Here is a 15,142-nt window from a genome sequence, read left to right on the forward strand (position 1 = left end):
GCTGGAATAAAAGAACCAAGTTTATGATTCTTGGTTGCCTGGATCCAATCCTCCTTGGCCATAGGTGGCCAGGAGAGTAGCTGTATATGAGCCACGGGAACAGTGGCCTTGCTTTTACCCATCCAGGTGCTCCCAAAGTTACTCTAGAGCAGGAAGCCAAATATGATTTGGTTGATAAACTTTTTGGGCTTTACAGTGTTTGACTGCTTCCTCTCACTCCCCCCAGTAAAATGAGATTCTTGTACAAAGAAGAGAGCTGCTGTTGTTCAGGGATGACTTTGGCCCTCTTGGCAAGCTGCAGAATCAGCAGTGACCAAATTACACATTCCCTTTTCTACTTGTCTTGAGCCCCATTCCTCTACCTGTGATGAAGGCTTCTTTAAAAGACACTATATTTGGCCTTAACTAGTCAAAAGGCAGATCATCAGGAAGCAGTTTGGGGACCATAGTTGAAGTGAATGCATGGCAATACTTCTGCGTAGAGTTGAAAGTAAGTAGATGAAAAGCCTGCAAGCATCAGTCCCTAAACTTTCCTGAATATGTGTAGAAAAGCTGCAATCAGAACTAAGGGCTCTCGAAATAGCATGAATGATTAATCTTTCTTTGGCAATACCATGAGCGGCTCAGAAGACTTCTGACTTTGCTCTGGTGTCCATCTGTGATTTAGCAAAATAGCCATGTGTGATATACAGCTGAGATCATACTGTTTTTAACTGTATTTGACTTTTTAAGGAGTAATTTGGGTTTATATAATTCTGAAGCATGCTGTAATTCATATTTTCCATTTATGCAAGGGAACTTCAGGTCTCCCCAGGGCTTTTTCAAACACTATACAGAGTGTAGCTCAGCTGTGGAGTTGACCATAGACAGAGTACTGTATACTCTGTGCTAGAGAGAACTTTTTGTTTGTGCTTAAATTGTAAGCAGAGAAGCTGGATTGTCGTCTTCAACTTGTATCAATTGGGGCTTGCGGTTTGAGGTCGAACAAATCTTCATTGTAGTATATAGTGCAATTCTGCAATTATTTTACTACTTTGTGTAATGTGGGGTGGGGGGGAGGGGGCAAGGAGCTATGCAGCCAGCAAAGGCCCACTTCTAATTACATTTTCCATACTTGTGCAGAATTTGCAGCATGCATACACAGACCTGGTTGCAATCCTTAAGCACAGACGCCTGGCTGTTTTTCCCAAGGCTGCAATCTTAAAGTTAGTTACGTGCACAGTAACGGTCCTCCAGCACAATATAAGCAGTTGGTTAGTGCTTAGTTCCATACATTAATTCTAGCACAAAAAAACTTCCTCTAGCATTACTCCACCCTCGGATCACACCCTAGGCACGTACCAATTTGTTCCATAGGTTTGAAGTTTACTTGCTGCTGAAGTGATTGAAGAAAATCATGTTTTTGCCAAATTGTAGTAGGAACAACTGAGGTTGCAGTGATGTACTGATCTTGAAGGGCTGTTTGCAGCCTGGGTGGTCACTGCATGAGCTTAGTGCGAGACTGATGGTTCTCTAGAATAGCCCATATCCTCCTCTTTTTTTTAAAAAAGGCCTTTAGCAGACAGTGAGAAGTTTCCTGTGCAGAGGCATAAAAATGCTGATGGTCTCAAGTCACCTCAAGAAACAGAACCTCCCCCCATTGAGAAGAAGAGCAAGAAACCAAAAAAGAAGGAAAAGAAGCACAAAGAGAAAGAGAGGGAAAAAGAGAAGAGGAAAGAGCAAGAGAGAAAAAGAGAGGAGGAATACAAAAAGGTAACTCCTTGATTCTGTGCACCAGTTTAGAAATAGGAGAAGCTTAACAGGGGCCATAAATTCCTGTAAATGTATGTAGATGCCTGCAAGGAATCTTAAGATACGTAGCCTGACATGTTCCAATGGTTCAGGTGGATGGCATCATAGTAGAGATACCCCAAATATATAGTATATTTGCAGCTATAGACAAGATTCCTGGATTAAAGCAAGAAGTTTCCAGAGAATTGTCATGGATCTTCTCCCAAAAAGGTTGGGGGGCGGGGGGGGGGGAGAGCAGCAGTGGTGGGGGATGTACAATAGTTCTGTCTTTTGAACAGTAGTTCACCACCTTATAGACAATAGCACTTTGAAAGGGGCACAATGCTTAAGTTTGGCAGGATGTGAAAAAACTCTAAAATTGGAGAAGCCTAAAATTACATACCTGCTTTTTGTGGAGAAATTTCCTGAGCATATGAGCTTGCTTATCTAGCTAGACAGATATATCTGTGGAAACAATCGGGAGAGTTTATACCTCCTCACTTTAAACCAAGGTTCCTATGGAGTTGGGATCACAGGCAGGCGTTGTGGGCAGCAGATGTTTGGAACATTAAAGAAAAAATCCATGGGACGCTCAGAGCACTACACCTACTCACATCCTCTCTCTGCAAATTTGGATGTAATGGCTAACAAACCATAATCAAAACATGGCCTGCAACCCTAGTTTAGAAAATGAGAAACATATGGTCTGAAGGCAGCCATTACCTTAGTGATCCTTAGAGTTTTAGTAAGGTAGGTCAGTGTATCCATATTGCAGCCATGTGGGTGAACATGGGGCTTCCCTAAAGGAGAGTTCATGTAAGAGTCTTAAACCAGGGACATCCCATCTCATGTTCTTTGCTGCCATGGCAGTGAAAGCAGCATTAAAGAAAATGGCAAGGAGCTACCTGTGACATAGTGGGCTAAGAGTCTAACCCAGGACTTCCAAAGTCTCATCTTGGCCATGAACCTGCTTGGTGACAAGCCACTGTGTTCTCTTGGCCTCTGCTCCTCCATCTGCAATATGGAAATGGTAATACTGACCTACCTTACAGGGCTCTTGTAAGGATTACTGAGGCAATGAGTTTGATGTGCTTTGAGTGCTTCAAAATGTGCTGCAGTTGGCTCATAATGCTATTTCTCTGGTTCATTGAAGGCTGAAGAAATGGACTTCTGGCTTTCTGACACCCCACCGCCTGCAGTAACTACAGAGGCAAAGATGAGTATCTCCATCACAGAGCATGTGATGAAATCTCTCACAAATGCCCAGTGTTTCGAAGAGGCAGGGGGAGGTACCTGGGGCACAGCTGCTTCAGAATCCCTGGGTCTAGTTCCAGATTTGGGGCAGTGAGGACTGGAGCTCTACCAAGCAGATCCACTTAAAACAGACTGGGAGGGGGGAGAGGTCAACAAATTCACTCACTGGGGCAGGTACTCCGGCCCTCTGGAGAGAAGGATGGCCAGTAGCACCCCTTCCCCCTTCTTAAATATGTCTTTGCATTTAATCTGCAGATTTTAACCAATGCAAATAGCATCAAATTGCTGGCGGGGGAGGGGGGACTGGCCTATAATTATGGGGATCCCAGCAGGCATGCAGGCGGAATTGAACCATTTCCTCCTCTGCTCTAGTCTTAGGAATTCCTAGTCTAGGAAAATACTAGTCTAGGAAAATACCTCTTCTGAATTCCTAGTCTAGGAAAATACCTCTTCTGAAGCTGGTACTCCTAATGGGAGGAAATCCCCTGCTGATGCCATTTGGGAGATGTTCTCCTCCCCTGCCCCACCCCCAGCAAGTGTGAGGGAGGAGGGATTTTCCTCAGGGCTGCAGCAGGGGGGCAAGGGTTAAATTCCTCCTACATGCCTGCTGCAATCCCCAGAATTATCACACTCACCCCTCAGCTGATGCTATTTCCATTTAACAGGCTTTAAAAAATATGCAGAGATACACTTAACTTCACATCTAGGTTGGCCCTCACACTACAGTTTCCTGCTGTCTTCTATTTCGTATTCTTTCCAAACCTTGGCACAAATGAGAGAAATTCGTTTCTGTCCCCACACGTGTCCAAGGACATAGGGGTGGTGAGCAGAAATGGAGGCTGACTTGTAGGCCAGAGCGTCTCTTTGTGGGCCCCTTGGTAGAGGTCTGCCCAGTGAAGTGTAGAATGGAATGGTTTGTGCAAGCTGAGTACACTACAGCGGGGGTGGATCTACTGGTGGACTTATTGGTGACTAGATCAGCAAGGATTTCTGGCTCCCAATTGTTTAAGAAAAGCTGCAACAAAATGACTCCCCACCATCACCACCCTCAAATGCACTGCTCAAATGAAGAGAGCCAGTGGTAACCGGGAATGGATTTTTGTGTAGAAACGCCATGAGCTCCATTCAGTTCTGGTATCCAGAACAAATTCTTGAGCTCAGGATTCTTTTTGCACCAGGCTCTGGTTGGTAGATCTCAGGTTCCTAATTTAAAAAACCCCAAAGTAGATCCACATACCTGAGAGCTGACCTAGAGAGACCCCCACTAGAGAGATACAACATCAGAGGCCTTTAGGATGTGCTTTAACTTGTCCTTGAATGCATGCCAGTTGAGAGCTGGGATAAATGAACAGACTCTCAGTGGGCCCCTACATGGGTCTAGGCCCCACCCAACCCAGATAAGCTGAGCAAGAGGCAGTCTGTGGCAAACCAGTTTTGTGGGATTGGTTCCAGCTTCTTCCTTCAGATGAAGCGGACAAGGTGCTGTCATCTGTAAGGCCGACCACCTGCTTACTTGATCCTTGCCCATCTTGGCTCATTATGGGCTGCAGAGAGAGATTGGGTGAGGGGATCAGGGCAGTGGTGAACGCTTCCCTTGAGGAGGGCGTGATGTCATCAGCCCTCAAGGAGGCAGTGATAAGACCACTCTTAAAGAAGCCCTCCTTGGATCCCCAAATTCTGAACAACTTTTGCCCAGTCTCGAATCTGCCATTTTGGGGCAAGGCGATTGAGCGGGTGGTGGCGATGCAGTTGAGGGCACACTTGGAAGAAGCCAATTATCTATATCCATTTCAGTTGGGCTTCAGGCCTGGGCATGGGACAGAAACGGCCTTGGTCGCCTGGTGGATGATATGAGGAGGGCTCTGGATAGGGGCGAATGCTCCTTCCTTTTTCTCCTTGACCTCTCAGCAGCTTTTGATACCGTTGACCACGGTATCCTCCTGGACCGCCTGGAGGGGATGGGCATTGGAGACACCGTATTGCAGTGGTTCCGGTCCTCCCTCTCCGGCAGGTACCAGAGGGTAGCACTGGGAGAGGAGGTTTCAGACCCGTGGCTGCTCACTTGTGGGGTGCCACAGGGTTCCATCCTCTCCCCGATGCTATTTAAAATCTATGTGAAGCCGCTGGGGGTGATCATCAGGAGGTTTGGGGTGTGGTGTCATCAGTATGCGGATGACACGCAGCTCTACCTCTCGTTCAAATCTTCACCAGGGTTGGCCATAGAATCCCTGCCCAAATGTCTGGAGACGGTGAGTGGCTGGATGAGGAGGAATAAGCTGAAGCTGAACCCTGACAAGACCGATGTACTTGTGGTTCATCGAGGAGGAGGTTGGGGGATGTCGACCTGGTGTTGAATGGGGTACGGCTACCCTTGAAAGACCAGATCCACAGCCTGGGGGTCATTTTAGACTCCCAGCTGTCCATGGAGGCTCAGGTGTCAGCCGTGAACCGGACAGCGCTGTATCAACTCCATCTGATACGGCGGCTGTGCCCCTTCCTTCCCGACCATCTGCTCCCATTGGTAGTACATGCCCTGGTCTCCTCTCGTTTAGACTACTGTAATGCGCTCTACATGGGGTTACCCTTGAAGACAGTTCGGAAGCGGCAGCCGGTACAGAACGTGGCGGCTTGCCTAATTACAGGCAGCCGCCGGCGAGATCACATCACTCCAGCGCTGAAGGCTGGGGACGAGGGAGAGGGCCTTCTCTGTGGTGGCCCCCACTCTGTGGAACTCCCTCCCTAGGGAACTCTGCCATGCCCCCTCTTTAATGAGCTTCCGCCGCGCATTAAAAACATGGTTGTTCAGGCAGGTATTTGGGGTGGGTTAGGGTATTTTTTATGATGTTTTTAATGTAGAATTTTATTGTTTTAACTGTTTTGTTGTTGTATATCGCCCAGAGTGGCTGGGTGACCAGCCAGATGGGCGATTAATAAATTTAAATAAATAAAGCAAGTAAACAAGCAAGCAAGCTCCTTCACCAGCTGTGAAGGATCCTTCCTCAGAATGTTGTGCCCCACTTCCAAGGGGGTTGGGGAAGGGGGCCTGTGTGAAAGAAGGACCTTGGTCTGACCCACTGGGATGGCTTGTTCCTGAACCTCCTACTGGGGAGATATTCCCAGCTCCTGTTCCTTAGACCTGGCTGGCTTTGAGCGTTCCAATTTGCCTCTTCATCAGGGTGTGCCTGAGGTGAACACAGACACAGCAGAACATGGAGAACCAGAGGGAGCCAAGAAGGAGGGCCAAGAGGAGGAGCTGGAGGAGGAAGACAAAGGAAAGGTGAGCGGCTGCACTGCTGTCCTGATCACCAAAGGTGGGATTTGCCAGTCAGCCTCAGAGCAGAGATCCCCATTGGCCAAGCACCAATATTGGTGCGAGGCATGTGTTTTCCTCCTGGACTGGTATCAATATGGCTGTAGGCATTCAGTAATTCCTGAGTCACCTTTGTCCACCTGGTTCTAGGTCAGCCTTCCCCAACCTGGCATCCTCCAGGTGCATCGGACTGCAACTTGCGTGCGACCATGCTAGCTAGCGGCCCCATACATCTGGAGAGTGCCAGGTGGGGGAAGGCTGACCTGGGTGGAAAGAGGTGAGCTTTAATGGCTGTCCCAGGCAGGCAGGTGGTTCAGGTCTTGGACAGGGCAAGCATTTGCCTTTAATGGCTGGGCCAGAAAGGAGCTGAGGGTCCCAGTGGCTGACTCTCGGTTTGCCTGGCCTAGTGGAAATCGTCCAAGCATAAGAAGAAGAAGCATAAGAAGGCAGAAAAATGCAAGGAAAAGAAGTCCAAAAGGCACCATGGCAGCAGGGAGGAGCCGCTGATGGAATCCGTGCAGAACGGGATGCTGGAGGAGGAGCCACTGCCAGTAAGGAGCTTTGGTGGGTGGGTGGGTGGGAGGGCCAGAAGCCCAATGGCAGAGCTGTGTATAGTTCCCACATAGTTCTGACAAAGCCATTCCTGTGCCAGTCAGCTGACGAGTGGAAAGGGCCCAATCCAGCTCCTGACTGGGCCACCTAGAAAGGCTCGCGGGAGCAAAGCCTTGGCCCATCCCTCAATTTCCCAGATCAAGGGTGGCAAAGGGCCAGCAAAGCTGTGAGCTGGCGCCTGAGGCACAGGCCCAGTCAGGGTTGGGCAAAGCCCTAAGCTGGCACCTCGAGACCAGGGCTCAGTCAGGAGCTGCTCTCCCGCTCCCTGATCTGACAGGGAGGGCCTCAGCCGAGACCTTCACAAGCCACATGGATGGGATGAATTTGGCCCATGGACCAGGAGTTCCCCATCCCTGCATTAGTTACGTATGTAGCTCCATTGTTGTACTGTTATCAGTTTTCTCTAAATGGAGGATTTCCTTTCCTTCCCGGAAATGTTTTTTGTTTTTTCTCCCTTTCAGCCTATGTCAAGTTACTGCCTTCTTGCTGAAAATGCGTACATTAAAATGGTGAGTGTGTCAGTATGTATTTTCTTGTTCCTCCCCATCCACCCCCCCTTGACTGCCTTGAACTGTGATGGCGAACAAGTGTCTCTAGGACTGTCTCTTCGACAGCAGTGCTGCTCCAGATCCTCCTTCTCCTCCCCCTTACCAATGTCTCCTTGCAGACATACGATATTCAGGGAAACCTCCAGAATGACAGCCAGGTTGCCGCATCTGTGATCTTTGAAAACAAGAGCAGCAGCTTCCTGAAGAGCATGGAGCTGAATGTCTTGGACTCACTCAACACCACAATGCTCCGGCCAGAAGGCTCCTCAAGTCACAACGGAATACCTGTCCCATTCCAGCTGCCTCCTGGTACAGCTACCTGGCTCCTGGCAGTGGAGGTCTGGGGGAGAAAGCAGTAGAGAAAGCAGTAGACCCATGTGGGGAGGGGTCAGATACCAAAGCAAGTGGGGCCAGAGCCAACACCGGGTGGGGTGTGCAGCATTGCAGGACTATGTAGCATGCACATGCTCACTCTGCCTCCTGAAACCAGGCCAAGGGCCCAGGTTCCCCACTCCTGTTTTAAGGGATCTTTACCAGGCAGGATATAGGCTGGGGCCATGTGTCTGTATTGGGCCTCAGCCAAACTTAAGACATTTCCTCCAAATCTCAAGGATCCAGTATGGGAGAGGAGGGAACTGCCTCCCCTCTCTTGCATTTCAGAATGTGGGGGTGAATGTCAAAGGTGGGGCTGCAGAACCCACCACTACCCGCAAGCTTCTTGCTGCTGCAAGCCTTTGTCAGTTCCCTGAAATGCCCCTGGAATTATGTGAGATCACGGCATAGATTCATTCAACTGATTATACTTTTTGTGTGGGGGTGGGATTTAATGGCACCCCCACTGGTGAAATGGGAGGGAGGGGTTTTGGCTTAGCTCTGATTCCTCTAGTTTACTTACCTTCTGAGACCAAGTGGGTGATGGTAGAAGTAGGGCCTTCTTTCTGTTGGGTTTGTGACCTTGTTGAATGTTGTTCTGCTGCTGCCATTACTGCTTTTAGTTTGCAACGAACTTTTTAATAACTTGCTGCTGAGTTTTTGATTTCTTATTGTTAAACTCCTCCAAGCCACTTCAGATGCCTTTAGTGGAGAAGTGTGCTGAATGTCTTCAACCAACAAATCATCTGAGCTGGAGAAGCAAGGCATTTTAAAATAAGAAGAGTTCATATGCTCCTGCTGTGCCGGACTAATTTCTTCCCCCTTTTCTCAATTTAGGAGTCTCAAACGAGGCCCAGTTTGTCTTCATCCTGCAGAGTATTGCGATGGCACAGAAATTAAAAGGAACCCTATCGTTTATTGTCAAAGTAAGGGCCCCATTCACCTTCCGCCAATGAATGCAGTTTATGGATTTGATTTGTTTTATGGTTGATTACTTACAGTTGTTCTTAGATATATGTTGTCTCTGTGTGTATTGTCTGTTCGTTACATTTTTATGTCATACTGCCTCAGATCCTGGAGGTAGTATATAGCCATCATGCCTAGTAGCCATTGAGAGCCTTGGTGAATTTGTGTAATCCTCTTCTAAAGCTGTCCAAGTTGGTGGCCCTTGTGATAGCAAACTCCATATAGTTGCTTATACTAAAACATGCCTTGGCCCTTCTGTTAAGGGCTTTATTTGATTGCCAAACTATTCACTTTTTTTAATCCCGCTTCTCAGACAAATATGGCCTTCCAAAGCAGCTCACATCAGTTCTTCTTTAAAAGGCAGAGGCCCTGCCCTCTCAACCTTACAAACTATAAAAACCATAAGGCATAGTGGGAGGGAATAGGTTGAGGAAGGGGATCAGTTTGACGTTACAAGACAGAAGTGTCTTTTATCAGCAAATATATTTATCGAGCTGAGCACCTGCTGATCTGCTAGTGGTTTTGCTTGGATAGAGGTGGTGCAACTATCCAGGAGTACTTATTCCTCTGGCCAGTGGTAGAGGACAGAGTGCCATCCTCAGTTCTGCAGTCCTGAGGCAACTGGCAGTTGGACCAGAGATCTTTGTCAAGGAAGTGGGAAACAAACTCCATGCAGGTGCTCCATCTGGGGCCAGGCTGGGCTTCCCCTTGCCATGGTGCTTTTCCCGGGAGAGTGGGAGTGCAACCTCCCAGAGGCCTTTGAACCTCGCGTCAGTGGTGGAGGCCAGAGTAGGTTTTCCCTTGCTGTGTGTATATCAAGAGGGGATGATTGCCAGTTGTGTGAAAAGCATTTGAAAGACTTGGGGTGGGGGGAGGGGGGTCAGTCCAAATCCTCTTTCTTTCCCTCTCACTCCCATTTGGGCACATGGCAAGAGGTTCTTTCAGGGGTGCCTCAAATGAGCAACTTTGTCAGCTTGCTGGGGCGGTGCTCCTGGTGCTGTCATCCATCTCCCCTCCCCCTGTCTATCGCAGGACGAGGATGGCTCCACGCACGAAAAGCTAGACTTCAAGCTGCACTTCAGCTGCGCCTCTTACCTAATCATGACGCCCTGTTACAGGTGAGCCACTTCTGGCAAATGCCGCACTTGTCCCTCACTCGCACAGAAAGGCAGTATTAACTATGAACGTTATTATAGCACCATCAGTTTATGTAGCTTTGCAGAGTACAAGAGGTCAGGTCCCTGCCCCAATGAACTTGCCATCCAAAATTCTACCACAGGGGAAACAGAGGAGGGAAAGGGAAGTGGGGGCCCCATGGGCAAGTGGCGGAAGAACATGCAGTTACTTCATTTATGAACTCTTACGTTTGATTACAGTTGGGTATGGGTGTGTAGGGGGTTCTGCCAAAGGCTTCACCGAAAAGGAGGGTTTTGAGGAGAAATTTAAGGAAGTAAGAGTGGACATCATGAAGTGTTCTTGGAGGTAGTTCCCAGCATACTGGGGAGGAAGGGCAGAGTCTTTCAAGGGATTAAGAGACCTTGAAGGCTATTAAAAGTAACCACAGTAAGACTGAGAGAACAGAAGAGGCTTAAGCCACATCTCAGGCAGAAGTGGGCAATGCAGGATGGAAGCCAGTCCTCCCCCACTTCCCAGCATCACTTTCTGCTCATCCAAGCTGCTTCCTCCCTGTGTTTTCTGCAGTGATTCTTTCGCCAAGCTACTAGAGTCAGGGGACTTGCACACCAGCTCATTTAAAGTCGACAGTATCACCATCCCTTTCCAACACCTCCTGGCAAAAATTTGTTTCCACCATCACTTCTCAGGTGCGTCCCAGCTGTGGGGGGGGGGGTGTCCCTTCACCCCAGGACAAGCAGGATTCACCTGCTTTGAGGAGGCTGGCCATCACCTCTTTGCATGAGTCCCTGTTTTGGGCTTCCCTTCTTCCCGCCAGGAGGATCTACCCAAATCAGTGACTCTTGCAGATATGGACAGAGGAACAGGCTCCTCTGAAAGCTGGTAATTCTGACTTATGCGCACTCTAAAAGAAAGCCTTGTTTTTGGGGAGTGGAAGGTACCCTCATAATAAATCACCAGCTTTCTTTCAGTTGTTGAACGAGTGGGGGACTGCGCGTCCATGTACAGCCGTTCTATCCAGGGTGATCATGTCTGCCTGCTGGTGAAAAAGGTGAGGGGGAAGAGACAGGGCCCCTCAAAGGGTTGAGGAACAGCAGGGCACAGGTGGTGTCCTTTACTTCCTTGTACATCAGCCCACACTTCATATTATTTATTTGGGATGTCGCAGCTCCATTTGTCACATTCAGAGGAGAGGCTGGGAGGGGGGGGCGCAGTGATGACTTCGGTTTCCTAGGAGATGCAGGGGCAAAAGCCCAATTTTTCACCTGCCCTTAGGCGTGAGGTCTCATGCCTGCCCCTAAGGTGTAGGCTGTTGGTTCCTCTCATCCCCTGCCCCACGCTGCTCCCAATTTACTGAGCTTCCTGACCGCCTTCCTCTCTCTTTCAGGGAGAGAATTCAGTGTCCATAGATGGGAAATGCAACAATTCAGCCTTACTGGGCAACCTACTGTCTGAGCTCAAGGAGACCCTATCAAAGTGCTGAATGCTCCTAGGAACTGGCGCAGTCCCCCCTCCTTCCCCACCCTTTATGGGAGAAGCAATGTGAGGCTCACAGACTGAACCCAGCTGAGCATTAGATTTCTCTCCTCTCTTCCTCTGAGAGCATGTACAGTGTACCCAGGGCACATATATTTCGTTTCCACTCCACCTTGGGTTGTGGTGTTTGTGTGTTTTTTATTATTTTTGTTGCAGTTTACACATCCTAAAACTGTACTCTCCCCTTCCCGCTATCTTGAACTGTTTGACCACTTTTGGTGATGACCATTTCCAGGCCAGAGAGGTCCCTGCCAAATGGATACCCTGGCAGGGTTTGTGTGTGGGGTGGGACAGTTATTCAGGAAGTCGCGGGACCCACGTTGGAGTCTCTTCTCATCAGCAGCGACATCATGGTGCATTTGTGAGTAAACACAGGCAACAGCCTCAGTTGCCTTTGGTGGCTGGCCAACCTGGTTTAACCTGTAATTTTAATCTGTCTGCAGCAAAATGAGGATTGGTCAGAATTTCTCTCCCCCGTAACTGGTTGGGTTGGGTTGAGTTGGGCTCCCCCCCCCCCCCCCAAGGTTGGAATCCATAACTGTTCCAGTGCATCTCCCTCTGCCCCTAAGCAAGATTGATCAACCTTCCCTCCTGGCAAATCTCTGCTTGGTGAAGTCCACTGAAATATATCACATTCCTGAAGCTACAGAAAGTAGCAAAAAAAACCTGGCTATCCAAAGGCTTTGTGTATGCATGTGTGGTTTTTGTTGCGGCTCTGTCTTTATTTTCTTTTGCCAGTTACTTGGCTTATCATGTTAGGTCAGCCAATCCCAGGGTAGGTAGAGACGATCTGACTGAATCCGCCACTCCTTTGGATGTGTTTTCCCCCGAAAAAGCCCCCTTCTCCCCTGGGCCCTGATGTGTGTATTGCCCATGCCTGTTACAGTGCCTCAAGCCTCTGTACACAGAAGAGGTCCAGGTGTTTAAAGCAATAGTATGTCTTCAGATCAACAGGTGGACACAAATGTGGGGACAACTCTGTGTTTTGAAAATCTACTCAGTCCTTAGCATCCCTTCCTCTCCCTCACCCCCTTGTACTTTATCCCTCTACAAACCTTTCTCTCTTCTCCTCCTCCCACAAGATCGGAAATTAATCAATGATTATTTATTTGAAAATTGGGTCAAGCAGCTTGACTGCTCTTAAAAGGAAATGAAAAATTTCTCCACTTCAGCACTTAGCTGTTTTTTTATGTTTCCATCGCCAAATATTGCTGAACGAACACACACACACACACACACACTTTTACAATCCTAAATTGGGGGGAAGAAGGGGAGGGTGGAACAAGCTGAAAGCCTTCATCTCTTGCTTGCTTTTGATGTCCTCTTTATTCCAAGACACTTGGTGCCTCAGTACTCTGTGGTTTGTGGTTAGGGGTGTTTTTAAAGAACACCTGCAGTAGTGTGTCTATTGGGAGCAGCACTGTGTTCACTCTGATGGAATTTGATTTATCAAGAAGAATCTGAGTCTCTTTCCCCATATTGCAGCAGGTGTTGTTACTTAATGAAGCGATAAAAATTTGGGGTGTGGGTTATTGGTTGCCCTGTCGTGGATTAGTCAAGAGTTGTGTTTTTGGGAGAGAGAGAAACTGCGCATATTTGAAATCGTCTTAAAGGGCAACTGCTCCTTGGAATTAGTGGATTTAAATATATATTCCTGGATGAAACTTGTCACTTTAGCATGTAGAATCTGTTCTCTTACAGAACCCTATGCATAATTCTAGAACCTTCAGAAACAGTATGTATATGTTATGTTAAAAAAAATCTTATTTGCTGTCAACATTCCCTGCCCCCCAAAAAAGAGAAGTAAACACATAGCACAAAGCTGCTGTAACAATTTTTTTGTGTCAAGACGATCCAATAAAATTTCAAAACCAGCTGAATTTGATTTTTACTATTGGTTTGAAAATAATTGCACACACGCACTCGCACACACACACTCACTCCCCCATCCCTTAACCATGGTTAGTCATTAACATCTGCACTGACAGCAGCCAGGGTTTGCTCTCAACCAAGTTAAACTCCCCAGCTAAGAAGGCATTGATCATGGCTAATGTTCGTGCAGATGGTACATTTGTAAATAGCCTTTGTTGCAAAAATATGCCTGAATGTTGAATTGTCTGCTAAAATCCCTGGAGCTTAAAGGGGTTGCAGAAACCTGCCTACCTAAATGGGTAGCAGAATCATGGAAGATTTTCTATAAACATTCTTTCCCCATTCTGACACATCACCCCACAGTGTTCCCACAAAATTGGGGAGTTACAAGGACATTCCACCAAAACGCGCCAATCAGTCCAAGATACCCCATGTTTGGTACAGCTTAAGTGAAGTCTGTACCTCACTACATTAAGAGGTTGACTGTGCCAGATACCTCCCTGCTTGGAAACAGAAGGGGTGGTGAACTCTCTGGTGAATCCAGAATCCCTTTTCTCCTGTGGAGAGCTTTAAAACCCCTTCCCCTTAGAAATGGAAGGGACTGAGCTTGTCAAGGTTGAGACAAGGAAATTCCCTCCTAGCTGAGGACTTTCCTGCTCTTTTTTCCTCTGAAGCCACTAAAACAGGAGGAGCAGTTCTGTTTAGGGAGCTGCCTCACTCTTCTGAGCCCTCAGAGGCCAAGCGGGAGTCCAAGGACAATAGCAGAAGCTCTTTGCTCCTCTAGACAGCTATGGTTTTAAAAAATAAGAATTGCCTCATGACTCTGAGGAGTTCAAGGTATACTGGTCCCTGGCATTGTGGTTCCAAAACTGGCTAAAGCTCTGCCTCAGCCATTAAGATGGCATGGTTGCCTTTCCTTCTACCAGGCTTTCGAGCCTTTGGCCTGAGAACCCTCAGCAGAACTTAGTTCTCTCTAAGGTTTAGGCAAATGTTTAGCCTTGAGAAGAGAAGACTGAGGGGAGACAGGATAGCGCTCTTCAAGGACTTGAAAGGTTGTCCCAGAGAGGAAGGCCAGGATCTCCTCTCGATCATCCCAGAGTGCAGGACACGGAAGAATGGGCTCAAGTGACAGGAAGCCGGATTCTGGCTGAACATCAGGAAAAACTTCCTGACTGTAAGAGCAATACGACAATGGAACCCATGACCTGGGGAGGCGGTGGGCTCTCCCACACTGCAGGAGTTCAAGGTGAGGCTGGACAGCCACCTGTCGGGGATGCTCTGACTTGGATTCCTGCATTGAGCAGGGGGTTGGACACGATGGCCTTGTAGCCCCTTCCAACCCGACTATTCTATGATTCTATGATCCCTAACTTGGTGGCAGGATATCCAGAGAAGGGCCTTTGAGTATCAACACCTCTTCACTCTCCCCTATGTGCTGATGTGGATTGGGCTGAGGAAAATGTGTCCTATATTTTGCAAAGGGGAAAATCACAGTCTCACAAGCAGGGAGACGGGACTGTGGCAGTGGAGTGCTTCAGACAGGGTGGCTCCAATCTTTTCAACACCGGAGGCACAAAAAAAAAAAGGGAGCACCTGATTCCCAAACAACCTACAACCCCTTTCCACACTGCTGAAAGCTTGATGGAACCAGTGGCAAGCTTGTGTGAATAACTGGCAGGATGACAAACAATGTTTGTCATGTCCATAATTTTATTTCATGTGTCAAATCTGGCTCTTTTGTGACAGAAATAATTCAGCAAATTGGTGC

The 15,142-nt window shown here is 48.0% G+C and overlaps 1 protein-coding gene across 5 annotated transcripts in view; it reads left to right on the forward strand.

Annotated features, from left to right (window-relative positions):
• LOC146334127 (AP-3 complex subunit delta-1-like) overlaps window positions 1–14,154 on the forward strand; it is an 87,734-nt gene extending 73,580 nt beyond the window's left edge. For 3 of the 5 annotated variants that reach the window (XM_084825226.1, XM_084825228.1, XM_084825229.1), the window contains 11 exons: window positions 1,551–1,752; window positions 2,924–2,984; window positions 6,198–6,301; window positions 6,742–6,885; window positions 7,408–7,455; window positions 7,614–7,803; window positions 8,704–8,792; window positions 9,865–9,950; window positions 10,534–10,655; window positions 10,938–11,017; window positions 11,354–14,154. In XM_084825226.1, the coding sequence (XP_084681352.1) occupies window positions 1,551–1,752; window positions 2,924–2,984; window positions 6,198–6,301; window positions 6,742–6,885; window positions 7,408–7,455; window positions 7,614–7,803; window positions 8,704–8,792; window positions 9,865–9,950; window positions 10,534–10,655; window positions 10,938–11,017; window positions 11,354–11,449 (1,222 nt within the window). In that variant the 3' untranslated portion in view covers window positions 11,450–14,154. Of the gene's footprint in view, window positions 1–1,550; window positions 1,753–2,923; window positions 3,011–6,197; window positions 6,302–6,741; window positions 6,886–7,407; window positions 7,456–7,613; window positions 7,804–8,703; window positions 8,793–9,864; window positions 9,951–10,533; window positions 10,849–10,937; window positions 11,019–11,353 lie in introns of those variants that run through there. The other 2 variants (XM_084825230.1, XR_014786429.1) reach the window with 2 other exon arrangements.
• Window positions 14,155–15,142: the final 988 nt, after the last annotated feature.

Source organism: Heloderma suspectum, chromosome W (genome assembly GCF_057233095.1).
Source record: "Heloderma suspectum isolate Gila_16-S chromosome W, 16-S_ref, whole genome shotgun sequence".
NCBI lineage: Eukaryota > Metazoa > Chordata > Lepidosauria > Squamata > Helodermatidae > Heloderma > Heloderma suspectum.